This window comes from Protopterus annectens, chromosome 5.part1 (genome assembly GCF_019279795.1).
Source record: "Protopterus annectens isolate FY-2018-M chromosome 5.part1, PAN1.0, whole genome shotgun sequence".
Lineage (NCBI taxonomy): Eukaryota > Metazoa > Chordata > Ceratodontiformes > Protopteridae > Protopterus > Protopterus annectens.
The window spans coordinates 626,603,662-626,620,822 of record NC_056736.1 but is presented as its reverse complement, the minus strand read 5'-3'; the positions used below and the strand labels follow the sequence as shown (position 1 = coordinate 626,620,822).

The 17,161-nt window shown below is 40.9% G+C and overlaps 1 protein-coding gene across 1 annotated transcript in view; it reads left to right on the top strand.

The window, feature by feature from the left end:
* The window catches only part of TEX26 (testis expressed 26), a 551,340-nt gene extending 546,410 nt beyond the window's left edge, over positions 1-4,930 (top strand). The window contains exon 8 of the mRNA XM_044073242.1: positions 4,552-4,930. Coding sequence (XP_043929177.1) covers positions 4,552-4,694 — 143 coding nt within the window. The 3' untranslated portion in view covers positions 4,695-4,930. The remainder of the gene's footprint in view (positions 1-4,551) is intronic.
* The last annotated feature ends 12,231 nt before the right edge of the window (positions 4,931-17,161 follow it).

Below are 17,161 nucleotides of genomic sequence, written 5' to 3'. Positions count from 1 at the left end.
AACTTGCACATAAATGTCCTAGAACTGAGGTCAGTTCTCTTAGCGTTGCAAGCGTTCCATGCATCCCTACCCTCTAGGACCATTGCAGTTCAGTCAGACAACATGTCAGTCATCTGGTATATCAGCAAGCAAGGAGGAACCAGGTCTTACCCCCTGTGTTGGGAAGTCACGAGGATTTGGCACTGGGTAATAGCTTCCAACTGCTTTCTTATAGCAACGCATATTCCCGGGAGTTCTAACCTTATTGCGGACAATCTGAGCAGGAACATCCTAATGCCTCATGAGTGGTCCCTCAACCCTGTAACAATGGATCAGATCTTCCACCGCTGGGGCAAGCCTTGCTGCAACCTGTTTGCTTCCCCTCTAAACTACAAATGCTGAAGCTATTTTGCCCTGATCCCCCCCTCAGGGGGAACTACCGAGGGATGCTCTAATGCACGATTGGTTCCTGGGTCTTCTGTATGCCTTTCCCCCATTTCCCCTCATTCCAAAATTTCTCCAGAAAGCTCAGAGGTTGAGAAGCAAAGTGATCCTCATTGTCTCCTACTGGCCACGTCAAGTCTGGTTCCTGTTTCTATGGCCTCATTTGATTCACAGCCCGTGGATCCTGGATCATTCCCAGGACCTGTTATCTCATCCTCAGGGACTAATTCATCCAAACCTGCACAGTCTCAAGCTCACAGCTTGGTTCCTCCACTTCCAGTGATTGCCAGGCTGCCTGACATCCCATCTCCTGTTCGTGAAATTCTTCTGGCCTCATACAAACCTTCCACTAGGAAAGTTTATTCTAGTAAATGGACTAGGTTCTCTATTTGGGCCAAAGATCAGAACTTAGACCCTTTCTCTATGCCTCTTCAAAAGATCCTACAATACCTGACTACTCTTTTACATGCAGGAGCCTCAGCTTCAATGATCACTGTACATTTAGCAGCTATCGCCAGTTTTCATAATGGTCTTGATAATTCTTCAACTATGTCACACCGACTATACAAGACCATTTTAAAAGGAGTATTACATGTTAAACCTCTGATCAAGCCTCCCTTATTTGCACACCCTGGATGTGCATAGGCAGCTTTGTTGTTATTTGGACAGGACTAAATCTTTCAGGAAAACAGATCAATTGTTTGTGGCCTTTGCAGGACCCAGATTGGGTAAACCTGTTTCCAAATTGACTTTATCCTCTTGGCTTAGAAACGTCATTACCTTTATCTACCAACAGAATAAGCTATCCTTACCTTCCAGAATAAAGGCTCATTCTACCAGATCTATGGCTACTTCTGTAGCTTTTCATTCCAGAGTCTCGATGGATGATATCTGTGCAGCAGCCACTTGGGCAAGACCTCATACCTTTATATGTCATTACAAATTGGATTTGGCCTCCAGGGAACGAGCATCTTTTGGTTCTATGGTGCTCAGGAATATCTTTCCTTAGGGCCACCCAGGACTCAAGTAGCTGGGGACTCGGTCCTATTTGTAATGAATGAACAAAGATTTACAATATCAGATAAAGAAGTTATGTCTTACCATAATGTTTCATCTGTGTTGTAGATCTTTGTTCATTCATTACTTCCCACCCTCCTTCCCCCTGCCTGGACTCCTGGTGGACTTTAGGAACTCCTGGTTAGGGTATTTGCTCAGACAGAGCCTCCTACTATTTTTTTTCTATTACTACATCTATTATCTAAGGTGGTTAGCATTGTCGCCTCACAGCAAGAGGTTCTCCGGTTCAATCCTCGGCTGGGGTGCCTTCTGTGCGGAGTCTGCATGTCCTCCCTGTGGTCGCGTGGATTTCCTCCGGGTGCTAAGGTTTCCTCCCACATCCCAAAGACATGCTGCAGGTGGATTGGACACTCTAAATTGGCCCTAGGTGTGTGTGTGTGTGTGTGTGTGTGTGTGTGTGTGTGTGTGTGTGTGTGTGTGTGTGTGTGTGTGTGTGTGCCTTCTGTGGAAGGTTGGGCGCCGGGCTGGCAACTCGACACTGTAAAACTCCACTGCCAATCATGAGCGGACAGGTGATCCGCTGTGGCGACCCCTAACCGGGATAAAGCCGAAAGAAGAACAAGAAGACTACATCTATTATCTAAGGGTGGGAAAACTTGATCTGGAGTAACTAGGAGAGGGGCATTATGGGTAGGTCTTAGCTGAGAGTTTTTGGCTTGCGCGAGCTTGGAAATGGCCGTATCGGTTCTGAGGATGGAACCAAGGTCCTATTTGTAGTGAATGAACAAAGATCTACAACACAGATGGAACGTTATGGTAAGACATAACTTCTTTTTATGAAAACAGGATACACAGTACTAATGTTATTGAGGTAGTATGTGTAAATACAGCTGAAGGTTGTCGTTTGTACACAATTGATAAGGACCATTATAAAAACAAGGCAGACAGTGCAATGTTTCAAAGGTAGCACCTGATAATAGAGTTGAAGGTGTGAAGACAATGAAACATATAAGTTGCCCATTTCCTAATTTGCATGCTAATATAATAAACATTACAGATCATCCCCCAGCTTTATATCCAGAAGTCATAATTCTTAATGAGACTAAAAAGCAATGGTGACAAAATATTGATGAAATTGTACCTTATTTCTTGCACATTTAAAGTAAGAAAATGAAGAGGAGGGCACTAGGTGGACAAACTAGCCCGTCTGCCTTAGACCAGACTGTCTCTTATTAGACCTAATAGGGAATTTGCTGCATGTGATGATACTCCAAAACTCAGCAGTTTTAGGTAATCAGCCACTTGTATATATGACTGTATACTTCTATTCACTATCCAGAGCTTGTGGCCATAGGTGAGAATAGTGACACAGACTGACAGGTAGTTTGATAACTTCATTTTGTGACTCGGCTCTCATTTTCCATCCCCCAGCCTATGCTGTACCCATCTGTTGGTGAGTCTTTCAATTCATTCAGCCCTTACTTGTGAACAAGACCCCTTGCTACTTAAACATGTCAATCTGAGGTATGTAAATATAGTAGGTGTCGACAACAGGGCAATTCATGAGGTCCATTGCAGGGTCACTAACATGGTCCTGTATGCCCACGAGAGGTCCTACTCCATTACATGGGACAGGGTGGACATGGGTGGGAACCCACTACCACAGATCACCCTCAGCAGAATGGAGGAGCTGTTGTTGTCCCTGTCTAGTGAGACTAAAAGAACAAAGATTCCTGCAGAGGCCTGGATGTTGGAGCTGAGCATGCACCATCCCATGTTTCTATTAGGAATGTACCAGGCTACTATTTCATTACTGCAGTAGTACATTTTAGCGGTAAACCCATACCATGAGTTCAGGGATGCTCAGTACTACCATATCTCAATAGGTGCATCTGAGGTGCAGACATGAAGGCATATACCACTCAACATGCATTTGCTTACATTCTTTGAATAGCTGTTATCTGTACCACTGATGCTTCACAGGGAAGTGGGATTGTCACACAGTAGTAATGTTACATATAGATGTGGTCAGATCCTTTTTTGGGTAGGAGGGCAGTGACATTGCTCCGTCATGGGTAGTGGCCATGAGAACAGACTCTAACATTTACTGTTGGCTAATATGGCTGCTGCTTGTAGCATTATATAATGCTGTCTGCCTCTGCTAACTGATAAATCATTTAGTACAAACTTGCTTGCATCTGAGGCTGATTACACATTTTTTTTATCTTTTAGAATTACTCCACCATACTGTTTGCCCTCATTTACATTTACAGTTGGGCTTATTACCTTAAAGTTTCTCATGTCCATATTGTTATACAGACATTAACATATTTTGCAGGCCAAAAAATTTTGCCTGCTTGCACAACAGTAATGTGTATTTAAATCACTCCCACTCTGCACAATGCCACTCACCTTGTTATTTTGCCTAAGACATTGCACTATTCATTTCTGAATCCCACTCTATTCTCGCATGCCCAATAAATGTATTCCAGCCCAGGACAATGACACATGGTACACCTCTAAAAATAATAGATGTAAGATTTGCTGATACCCCTTCTCCAGTTTTAGAGCTACAGGTTGTATCAGATGAATAATGAGCTAGTGACCATGCTACCAAACTCCTCGTCATAGGTTCATAGATTCATAGGTGTGCAGATTACAGATCTCTGCATTTAAGGCAAGTGCCACAGCTTGCCTTAAATGCTAGATATTGCTACATCATTTTTGTGAGGTACTAAGTACCTGACCTCTTATTGGACCATATTTGGTTTTGCTGTAGCAGGCTGGCTACACATTTCTGTAATTTCACTCCTGTTCCTGTGCTGTCAGTTTGCTTGACAGCCTTCAGGATAGAATGCTCTGTGAAAGCTATACAATATTTATATTTCTACTGTGACAAATAAAGCACACAAATTGCATGTGATGTGGGATTTGATAATTTAATATTGTGTTGTAGATCCATTTCCTATCTAGAGCAGTAGTCTGTGATTCTGAACAAGTAAGCAAATAAACATTCTGGGGATTATTTCAAGTTTCAAGGTCTGTTGCAGAAGATATAAAGTTGATAATAGCTCATTTACCTTTGTTTTTTTTACTTGTCCTTATTCATAGATCGAGTAGTACTACAAAACTTCTTCAACACTGTTCTCGTAAACTGTAAAACAAAAGCTCCTGATAAATCAGAAGCAAGACCATCAGCAAAGAAACTTACTCTTCATGAAAGGACAACGGCACATTGTGGCACACTAAAGTAGTAATGGGCAAAACAGGATGAATGCCTAAAAAAGAAGTCTGAAGTATGATGGGAGAATTGCTGAGATATTTGTTTCTTGCACAGTTTAATCATTTAAAAGACAGGCAATTTCAGAAGTTTGTTTGAAATGCAATAATCTGTTTATAGTGTTACCTCAGTTACAGTCATACTGCCTTTGATTACTGTTTTTTTTCATTTTTGCTATTTTAATTTAATAAAATGTAATGATTGAGACTGATCTTGTCATTTATGTTCCAGTATGAAAATTTGGCATGAAAGTCATCTTCAGTTTTCTTTGCTAGCACATCTTAAATGTGAACACAGTTCCACTTGGTAAAATCAGAGAAATTGCATATTTTCAGATGCTTTAGGATGACACTTCTCATACCTCTTAGTTTGCTATCACAAATAGTTAAAGCAAATAATTAAAGACGTATCTTTTAATGTTCGACATAGAGTATATGCATATATGTGTATGTATTCTTGTGGTTTAATATTTTTCTTTCATCTTATTCTTCTTTTCTTCTTGTCGCCTTAATGAAATTTGCTTGTTTAATGTCAGTAGGTTCTAATTATGTAGCTTATTTGAGCACTTTGCAGTTAGAGGTGCCTACGGTACAGTTTAAGTATCTGTATATTTGTAGCTGTAAGTATCTGTATATTTGAAGCTGAGTATGTCATTGTGTAGTTGTTTGTGCTGAAATGTTGGTTATTTCTAAATTCAGCATGTCCTCCTTGGTGGTCTTTTGGCTTGAGATTGTTTGTATCAGTCTAATAGAAGTTAGGTTTATATAATGATTCCATCTCTTCCAATATTTGTTCGATTCAGTGTAAAATACTTTCTGGAAGGAATTGATTTTTCCAAAGTAAACTTATCTCTTTATGATTTTAACAAAGTCCTGGTTACTAAGAGCAGGGAGTCCCTGTCTGCATCTTTCCATGCTGTATGAAGACACATATGATTGGAATTCATACACTTCTCTGCCATACTGCTAAAGTCTGGTTAGTCCTGTTTATACTAAGTTGGATGAAGTCACAGCTCAGGATGGCATTCAATGAAGGTAAAATAAAGCTGCATGTAGATGCTGGTTGCATATGTAGACCAGAAGGAGTGTACAGTGGTAATACTGACACATAGAGCAGAAATTACTGGTAGGACTTTAACTTGGTTACATTTGTATTGGTGACGCTAAAGATGAGCGCATTAAACTGTAAAAAAGGTAATCATGTTGTTTACTACAAAGATCAGGTTTGGGAGGTTTCATCATTGAAGGTAATATTTCATGCTGTAACACTTAATGGGGAGTGTGGTAGGCACAAACTGGAGCCAGGTGTTTATAGGTTCATTGGTGTATACTCAGCTATTGGCCACTGGGGCCTTTATAAGCCTAGAAATGTATCCCACAAGTTTTTGAGCCTTAGGATTTATTTTAAGGGTTGTATATAATCTAAGGTAAGATTTATAGACTGCCTTTGTCCATTAGAGACATAGGTACTAGATCTGGGGTGAATTTCCAATTTCCCATCCACTGATCTAGGTTACACTTGAATAGGGTTAGGAAAGAACTCTACTTCACATGACTGGGAAACCTCCAGAGGAGTGGAATTCTGTGACTCATACTTGTTCCTCCAACATGGCCTATTTATATCACAAGCAAGGTTCAAATCCCTAGATCGAGTAGTTCTGATGCATCTGGTTTTGCAGATGTGCAAAAGATCCATCAGAGTGGGATCCAAGGATGCCTTATATGCCAGGCGCAGATCTTTATAGAGGTGGTTTCCCCTATCTTAACTTCTTGGGTCCTATCTGAGAGCCGGCAGGCTATCCAAAACATAATATAAGGGTTAATGCGTAATTCCACAAGTTTATTTATAATGCCCAAGTTGGGTATTGTGTCAAATGCCTTAGCCAGGTCAAGTTAGGTAGTATGCACCATTTTGCCCTCATCCATTACCTTAGTGACCTTCTCAAAGAAGTTGACCAGGTTGAGTAGGCATGATCTGCATTTGATGAAGCCAGACTGGGTTGGAGCTAGTGTCTGAAGGTTTCCTATGCCATTATTAATCATGGTAATTCTTTACATGGATTTGCATACAAGACTAGTTCAGATTTATGGATCTGTAGTTCCCAGAGTATATTGTTGGACCGCCCTTATGCACAGGGATGACTGCTGCAGTCTTCCATTCATGTGGCACAAAGCCTGTCTTGGGGCTGGGATTAAATAGTGACTACAGCGGCCCAGATAAGCCATGCTTCAGGTTATTTAGGAGGCATCCTGAGATATTATTGGGGCCCAGTGATCTTGTGTTCTTAGTCTTAGACCGTTCATTTAGGACTTGCTTCCTAGTGATAGTTGGGAAGGGTTATGTTTAATGGAATTATTTGGGAGAGTGGGGGTAACATTGATGCTGAATTTGTCAGCCAGCAGATTTGCTATATCTTGTGACTCCATTAACAGTCAGTTCTGCCAACTGTTGTTTATTGCCTTTGAGGTTTTACATATCACTAAAGAAAGCCTTGTGGTGGTCCTTGTCCCAGGAATGCTATATTTACTTCAAAATTATATTTGGTAGACTTACTTCGCCTTCTTAGTTGTTTGTTTAGCCTGATAAGAGAAATTTTATCCTGCTGGGCATTGCACTTTCAAATTTTAGCTATGACTTTTTTCCCTTTTATTTTGTACAATCTGTTTATCTTTAGATTCCACCAGTGTGGTTTGTTTTTTGAGTTTTCTCTGGGCTTGTTTCTGGTAGGCATATGTCTCTATGGAGCTATTAATAAAATTGTACAGGATTTCTGTGTACTATTCTGAATAGGCAACTGTGTTCTCTGTGTTTCGAGGGACTTAATTTTTTTTTCAGTAATTACTTATTAATAGGTAGCTTGGCTTAGAGTAGTTCCTCTTACAGCATTTGCTGTGTCACAGCACTGATTATTTTGAAGGATACATCTTTATGGTTTGATTTTACCAGCGAGGGCACTACAAACGGGGTGGTGGTGGGTGCAGCATTCAGCCATATTTGTGAGTACCAGATCCAGAATGTTTCCATCCCTAGTGGACAAATGGACTAACTACTCCAGAATATTTGTGTTTACAAAGACCAGGAATCTCTGGGACTGCAATTTTGAGTACATGTAGGATTCACGGTAGTTAAAGTCCCCATGAATATGGAATTGTGTTGAATAGCAAGTGTGCCCACCAGGTCTGTGTATGAGCTTTGGGTTTCATGGGTCATAGAGGTTGACCTATAACTTGCAAGGATATGATGTTGGGCTCTACCTATGGTAATTTGGACATGGAGAAACTCAAGCACATCACCTTGTTTGACCAACCATGAGGTATGTTTGTTTTTGATGTAGATCAAGACATCTCCACCTTCAGTCACTGCCTGTGCAGTAGCTGGTCTAGATGTGAGGAAGACATTATATCTCTGCACTGCCAGTGTGCTATCTGCAGCTTTAAACCATGTCTTGGTAATTGCACAGATGTCTGTATTCTCCAAAGTGAGGAGTGCTTGGATGTAATGGAGTTTCTTGTTTAGGCTCCTAGAATTGAGCAGTAACACCTTTAAATTCCTTGTGCTGATTTTGCTAAGTTGGAAGATTTATCAGTTTGGCAGTGCCTAAAAAAGGCACTATGGGAAGGACAATGTTTTAGCAAATATTCAAAAGCCTAGTGAGGCAGGTACAGACCATGTTTGACAAAGCAAAGTGGTCTGTTGACCATATCCTCCCATGCTGACAAATATTGTACCCCCTTTGAATGACATCAGAAGCCAAGCCAATTAGTAAAGTCTATCCACTTCTTTCCATATAGTGGCATCATCTTTGGTGAAGGTAGACTGCTGCGCAGTGTATACTCATACCAGCCTGGGAAATATAATGCCTGAGCTCCTTAATGTCTCTCTTCATGTAATTAATGGAGGTATGTCTTTGGTCATTTACACTCACATGTTCTAGACCTGAGTCAGGTTGGTGTTTGTGGTTCAGTGACCAGAATACATAAGTGGCTTGGCGGATCCTGGCCCCTAATAGTCAGCTCCATAGCTGTCAATCTCATAGTACAAGAAATCTGGAAAATGTCAAAATAATGGGGGGACAAAGGTCCAAGAATAGGGACAAATTTTAAGTATCGCTCTTATAAATTTTGAAAGTTGCTTGGATAAAAGGTTTTGTGTTAACCTGTAATCTGATGTTGCCACTTTCCATTCCATCCTTGACTGATGGGTTCAGATCCGAGGCATCAGATCTGACTCAGCCACTTGTAAAAATGTGTGGCAAGCCAAAACTCTAAAGCTTCTCTCTTACCCACAATGTATCCTCCCCATTACCCCAGATCTCGTTTGCCACCATTTCACTCTTGAGCTACTGGGATAGATAAGTGTGATATTTGTGATTTTTCGATTTTAATTTTTCTTAAACAATCTTAAGTTTCTCTACCTTTGTACTTGCATACTTTAGATACTATCATTAGTATCCCTTTATCTGCCTTTTTCTATCTTCCTTACCCTCTACATTTAACGTAGCTTTACTTCCTTTGCAGGTAGTCCCTTTTCCCACTTTTTCTTCCCCTACTTGTTAAAAAAAAAAATATATATATATATATATATATATATATATATATATATATATATATATACATGGGTCTACTTCACTTCACCGAAATCCCATTTCACTGAAATTCATTTTACTGAGACCAAATCACCTAAAGTTCACAACAGTGAAAATTTCACTTCACTGAATCTCATTTCACTGACAGCTTACAATGTTACATTTCACAAGACTAAATCAGAAACCATAGACAAACTCACAAAACAAAGCCTACATCTTTCCACAACTTAAAAGCTACTTGTTTATCCTCTTAACAGAAACCAGACAATATAAAACCAAACTAAGTGGGGTCTACAACCCCCACATCCCCCAACATGGGGGGTATGCCCCCCACACCCCCCTAGCTATATATATATACTAACTCCAGGTCGCACTACAGTGGGAATAAGGGCATATACCCTTTACTTGCCCCACAGTACTCTATAAACTGCCACATCAAGTCTATAGCTTACAATTCTGTGAAATGAGATTCACTGAAATGAATTTTCAGTAATTTAAACTTTAGGTGATTTGGTGTCCGTGAAATGAATGTCAGTGAAATGTGATTTTGGTGAAGTGAAGTAGACCCATGTATATGTATGTGTGTGTGTATATATATATATATATATATATATATATATATATATATATATATATATATATATGTCTACTTTAAAACACCGACGACGAGAACACCGAGACCGGAAGATCGACAACTGAGATGACCGACAGTTTAAAAGCATGAAACTTCACATGCCCGACAAACCACAATCCCGACAATCAACAAAACAAAACAAATCCCTTTTCCGAAAAACACAACACAAGCACAACAAAAACCTTACAAACCTACACTAAACCTTACATACACAACTATCTATGCACTAACCTTAACCCAAACCCTTACCCTAAGGTCCGTCACTATCGCACACTCACCTAACCCGCGCCCTAACCCTAACTCACTTAACCCTCCCCTAACCCTAAAGTCTGTCACTATTGCACACTTACCTTAACATGTCAGTGTTCTCAGCATCGGGCTTTTAAACTGTCGGTCATATATATATATATATATATATATATATATATATATATATATATATATATAAAATATATAATAATAAGGTTTTTCTTCCTTTTATTTGTTGTTGTTGTTAAGTCTTTTTGCCATGTTATTTAAATTCTTTCCTGTACAGCATTATAGTTGCTGTTATAATGGCTGAAAAACAGCAAGCACCAGCAGGTTTTAAAGTGTGGGAAATATAGGCAAAAAATTCCCTTTTCTGACACGCACGCTCTTTATGTCTACTGCCTTGGCCCCCTTCACCTGCAAGAGAGTTGTGAAATCTGTCATGGCTTTAAACCCTGAGCGTCAGTAGAATACAAGAATAAATTGCTCTTGAAGGCCCTTTTACTATACTCTTTCAGTGATGCCATTTCTGGAGAAATGTCCAAAAAGTTGCCTAAGTCATCTCCAAGCTCTTCTTCAGTTTTATTGAAGACATTGGAGAAAGCTTCAAAAAGGCCTTCTTCGAATCCAATAGTTTCTACGGATCTGTCCAAGAAAAAGAAAATTAAATTGCCAGATTTGACCCACTTGATTCAGACAAAAGTAAAAAGTACCTCTTTGGATCAGACAACTTCTTCGGATCTGATTTCTCCAAAAACAAAGGATTTATCAGCTCAGAAGACCGGTGATCCTCCTACAATATTGGATACACTGCCTAGGACAATGTACTCCCCATTTGTGGGCCCTGTCCCATCAAGGGTGCCTTCTCCTTTTCTTTACAGACCAGACTCTCCCTCCAGGCAGTCCTCTCACTCTTCTAGGAGCCTCAAGGTAGAAGATATGGAGAGGGTAGTGAGACCGATGCTTTCAGTGCAGAGCCTTCCAGTTGTTGTTTTGGCTTCTGCCCTTTTGGGTCAGGAAGACCATATATCTAAGATGCCACCTTTAACTCTTCCTCCTCTGACTCCCTTCATGGGTTTGTAGCCCTTGGATCTGAGTCATCCAGGCCTGTCTTCTTCGGGTTTGAAGATGACTGTATCCTCAGATCAGATGTTTGCTATGAGCTCATCCCTGCTATCAGATCCAGTTATCTCTTAGAGCTGATTCTAGCCTGTCAGATCAGAGGTGTTTCAGTCAACTCTGAGGGCTTCAGAGCATCTCTGCACCTTTGAACTTCAGCAAGGTTGACTTAAGCTCTGACTTCTGCCTCGAGGCAGCTTTCCTCAGTACAGGGTAGGACCAGTGATCAGAAAGCCCTCCTTTCAGACCTGTGTTCCTATCCATCTCTGGGAAGGTCAGACTTTAGGGCCTTGGAGAGAGCCCTGTCAGGTTCCATGACACAGATGGGTCCTATCCCCTTGAGTTCAGTATCATCACCTGCTCTGTGTCAGGAGTCTCAGCTAACCCTCCCACAGGGGCACCCGGTACCAAAACCTCAGAACACCTAATTGGGTATTTCTACCTCTTGTGATACCTCCCAGGATTATCCCACTGAAGAGTCCTTCAGAAGAGGACATGTAAGCGTAAGCATCTGGATTCCCCTGAATCTGTCACTGAAGACACAGATTTTGAGGAGAGTGAAGCATCTCCATGGTTACCTCCTGCAGATGTCTCATTCAGAGACATCCTTAAAATCCTAAAACAGAGAGGTGGCTGGAAGCCCAGCAATCCTTTGTTGGAGGAATCTGTGCTCCTGAAGGTGTTTGGTACCAGCCTATCTACATCTTGGGTGATTCCGTCTGCCAACAAGCTTCTCACATTGGTCTCAAGGTGGGCATGGAAGAAGCCTGACTCCATTGAGCCCATACCAAGAAAGCCTGATAAAATTATGACCCCTCTGGAAGACAAACAGTTCTGGTCCAAGGGCCCCCCTGTTGATGCTGTGGTCATACAGGCATTGTGAATGCTGACCGTTCAAATAATTACCTAGGAATTCATTGTTTGGGAACACATTTTTGATGTTTATGTGCAAATAATATCTCAATGAATACATGTGATGTCTTTGTGCCAATGAGTCCATTTCTGTCTATAGAACACATATTACTCTAAGGTTAATGCATTGGGACATAACTATATTTTCTTCTTGCAGTCATTTTCCATTTTATTCAGTGGCAGTGTCCATCCTGATGTGGTAGCTTCACATGTATGTGTATTGTGACACTTTGACTGCAACTTGATGGCAGCAGGGATATTAGTTGCTGCATACATGACAGCTTGGGTGGTATTTTCCAGAGATATGTTACTGAAGGGAAATGCAGAACATTCCTTTACTCAGGAGAGCTGTCTCTTAGGCAGCTAACTGCCTACAGCTGAATGTTAGTTGTCAGGTTCCTATGAAGTGAAGTAGCAGAATCTAAGATAAGATACCTGGATAGAAAAGTGGAAATGCAAAAGTTAGGAACATGCTAGTGTAGGAAAAAACTCTGGTGGTGGTTTAATCCCAGCGAAGCTGGAGAAGGAGCATTCTAGCCTGAAGAAAGAAGCATTATGTTGCCATTAATCTAAAGAGAGTGTGCATTTTGTTCCTTTTGAACTACACTGTGGCGCAAATTGAAGCCTTAAAGCAAAGCTAGCCCTGAATGTCAACTGTGTATCTTGTTTTGGTTCTTCCCCCTTCCCTATGTCTAAAGGCAAAGAATGTGTTCTTTTCAGTTGTTTTTGAAAAATAAAGCTGTGATGCCCATGCCCTGGCCCAGTAATCAAGGAGCCTCAATCCTCACCACTAACACCAGTGAGGGGCATCTCATATGGGAGGAAAAGATAACAAATACACACAGTAAAGCCAAATTCCCTTAAGAGCACACAGCGATCACAGTCCGGGGCTGGTCGCTTCCTTGCTCTCCAGGTCCTCAATAAGACTCCTCAATGGCACAGCTATAGGGTCCAGATCTCAGCCTAGTGAGCAAGCTAAAACTTCCAACACCCTCTCTGTCCAACCAGTGCTTCGTGTCCCTGTCCAAGTAGCTCACACACACACACACACACACACACACACACACACACACACACACACACACACACACACACATACTTTGAGATAAGTTTATACAACCACATAGACACTCCTGGGAAAAGCTGGCACAGGTTCTCCAGCTGTGCCCCTTTTACCCAGACTATATGGTAGAAATCACTACCACCACCCAGCTAATATTTATCAGTTACTCAAAGGCCCTTAAAAGGGTGTCCGATTACTGTTCAATATTATTATCCAATTGGTAGTATAACTAAACAGTCAAGGCTTATTAGAGTGACTTGGTACAGGATCACTATATACATGCAATGTACTCTTAGAGCTTAACTTATCTATACACAAAACAGTCACAGTTGAAAGGTTTTAAAATATTTAATAATAAATAATAAAAACATAAGACAATACTTTGTACTATACAGTGCTAGTCAAGAGTTCAGAGATCACAGATAAATACTTAAAATAATTCAGTAGTGCAGTTCTGACATCACAGAAAAATACTTAGTGTAATATTTCTAGTTTCTAGCTATTTCTTAGAGAAAACACAAATCTAAGATAAACTTACATATAGAGCAAGACAGTGCTGTGAGTTGGATGGTCAAGACAAAAATATTTAATGCTCCCTGATTCTCTCTGCTTTGAAAAATCACATTCCTGGTTTACATTACACCATTCTTCACACTTTCCTGGGGTTCCCACGCTAACAGGCTACATTCTTTAATAAGCTCACACCAGGTCAGGAAGCAAAGCCATTAAGGACATTTATCCATGCAAATTCTGGGCATTACTCTGGCCTTAAAACAATAGCAAGAATTCATTCACCTAAACAGGGCAGAGCCAACTTTAAAGATCAAAGACAGTCATAAAATGCTTGACTTAGCTTCCTTACAGCAGAGTGCACTGTTGTTACATTATTTTCCAGTTCCATGTGTAACACTATTTTTACCATTTAAGACAACAAGCCGGTGGTTTACATTGATATTTATAGATGACAGAATTATCTATAAAATTCTCCAAAAAAGTAATCCAAAAAAGTAGATGGAAATACTGGAGGTCTTCAGTTAAAACACAGTTTTATTTGCTCACTCCACTTACAAAACGCTGACAGGACACAAATAACAAACTGGAACAAGAATAAATATCCACCACAAGAAAAAGCATAAACGCTGTTCTTTCCATACGTTTTCGTCCTATTACAGACTTCATCAGATAATTTACTACCTCCTAGCTTTGCTTTTTATACCTTTCTATTTAATTAGTTGATTCAATTTAGTATATCAATTAGTAAAATTTAAAACAGGGGTAGGAGAAAACAGAAGTGAAAAAAGTTCAACCCCATTTTAAAACAAACATTTTTCCTTCTGTTAATTCTTAATGTGATTAAATTAGCCACATTGGTATTCACTTTGAAACCTTTGTTTAAAAAGTATTTTATAAATCTTTTTAGTATTAATATAGTTAAAACATATAAAACTTGTAAAACTTTCAAGGACACATTAAATAGACCAGAAAATCCACCATAATGAATGCCATCTAGTGGCAGTTTGTTAAAATTACATGTGTAAATAAAACTTGCTTATAAGAAAAAAATGTTAAAACCATCTTTATGTATAAATCTTCTATCCAAGCCAAATGGACTATATAAATGTATAAATAAGTAGTTAAAAATGAATGGATACATATATAAATATATAAATAAATAAATAAATACATTAATAGATGTTATTGTGGAATTTCTTTCCCTAAAAAAGTAGATGTCTGGATGACAAGTAAAATTCATTATAATATTGAATATAGCATATAAAAATGTGAAAGGAGAGGAATATAAAAATCACTTTATAAATAATAATCATATGAAATTTTTTAAAAAGGATGCATATATCATAGACTCATCTCATAGCTTAGCTGCTCTTAGTTTTAAAAGTGGAGCTATACTTATATGTTCATTCCCTGTCTTGATACCCCATCTGCATTGGCATTGCTAATCCCACTGCGGTGCTGCACTGACATATCATATGCTTGCAACCCTAGGCTCCATCTTAGCAACTTGGCATTTTGCTGGCTGGCTCTGTTTAGCCATGTTAGGGGGTTGTGATCTGTCATAACAGTGAATTTCCTGCTATACAGATAAGGCTGAAGTTTCTGCAGTGCACACACTATGGCTAGATATTCCTTTTCTACAGCTGCATAGCATTCCTCCCTGGGTTGGAGCCTATGACTGAGATAAACCACTGGGTTCTCTTCTCCCTCTGAAGAAATCTGGCTAAGTATAGCCCCCATCCCATGGTTCGAAGCTGCTGTAATCTGAACTGGCTAACACAGGGGGTCCTCCCAAAGCTTCTTTAAGCTTCTGGAATGCCTGCTCACATGCTGGGGTCCACACTACCTTATCTGGCCTGTTCTTCCTTGTCAGGTCTGTGAGGGGAGCAGCTATGTTACTATAACTGGGACGAACTTTCTGTAGTACCCTGCTGTCCCTAAAAATGCCCTCACCTGCTTTTTAGTAACAGGTGCAGGCCATCCCTGAATGGCTTCCACTTTGGCAGTTTCTGGCCTTATCTTACCACTCCCCACTTTATGTCCTAGGTAGGAGACCTCTGCCATACTCACCTGACATTTGCTCGGCTTAATGGTCAACCCTGCTCTCTGTAGTCTGCCCAGCACCTCCCTGACATGCTGAAGGTGCTCTGGTCAGGAATGGCTGTAGATGGCAATATCATCTAGGTAAGCAAGGGCAAACCCTCCTGCTCCTGCTAGGATACAATCTACCAGCCTCTGGAAAGTTGTTGGGGCATTCTTCATCCCAAAGGGCATCTTTTTGAACTCATACAAGCCAAAAGGAGTCACAAAGGCTGACTTCTCTCTAGCACTGGGAGTCAAGGGCACCTGCCAGTAACCCATGGTAAGATCAATGGTTGTAAGATACTTAGCCCCACCCAGTTGCTCTAGGGCGTCATCTCTGCTAGGCATGGGGTAAGCATCTGACTCTGTGTGACTATTTAATTTCCTGTAGTCCACACAGAACTTGGTGCTGCTATCCTTCTTTGGCACTAGCCCCACTGGGGAGGCCCAGGGACTGCTGGACTCTTGAATCACCCCTAGTTCCAACATCTCCTGTACCTCCTCCCTCAGAGTCTGTTTGACTCTCTCAGGCACTCTATAAAGGGCCTGCCTTATAGGCCTTTGGGGTCCTGTATCCATCTGGTGCTGCCCCAAGTGGTTGCACCGTAGTTTCCCAGTGAACATGTCCCGAAATTCCTGCAACACTGCTCGGATTTCTCAAACCTGGGTAGGAGATAGCTGCTGGGACATTGCTACCCCTTCCACTGAGGTGTCAGCCCGAGCCTCACTAAAGAGATCAGTCCCCAGATCTCCCTCAGACGCCTCCTGCAATCCACTACACATGCTCAGCACAAGGGCCTCCCTATCATGGTAAAGTTTCATCATGTTAACATGGTCCAGTTTGGGCCCCTGCTTTCTGCCTAGCAGTTCCACCATGTAGTTAACATCACTTACCTTTCTTACCACCTTGTAGGGTCCCTCCCAAGCTGCTTGCAGCTTGTTGTGTCTGACAGGAATGAGAACCATTACCTGCTGCCCTACAACATACTCTCTAGCTCGAGCATTCCTGTCATACCACACCTTTTTCTGTTGTTGGGCTTCTGCCAGGTTCTCCTGGGCCAATCCCATGAGTTCCCAGAGCCTTGTCCTGAGATTTAGGACGCATGCCACAACAGACCCCTTATGAGACTTGCACTCACCTTCTCACTCATCTCGAATTAAATCTAGAGGTCCCCTCACCCTGTGCCCATACAGAAACTCAAAGGGTGAAAAACCTATGGATTCCCGTTGAACCTTTCTTTAAGCAAACAACAGATGGGGCAAATATTTGTCCCTCTCCCTCTT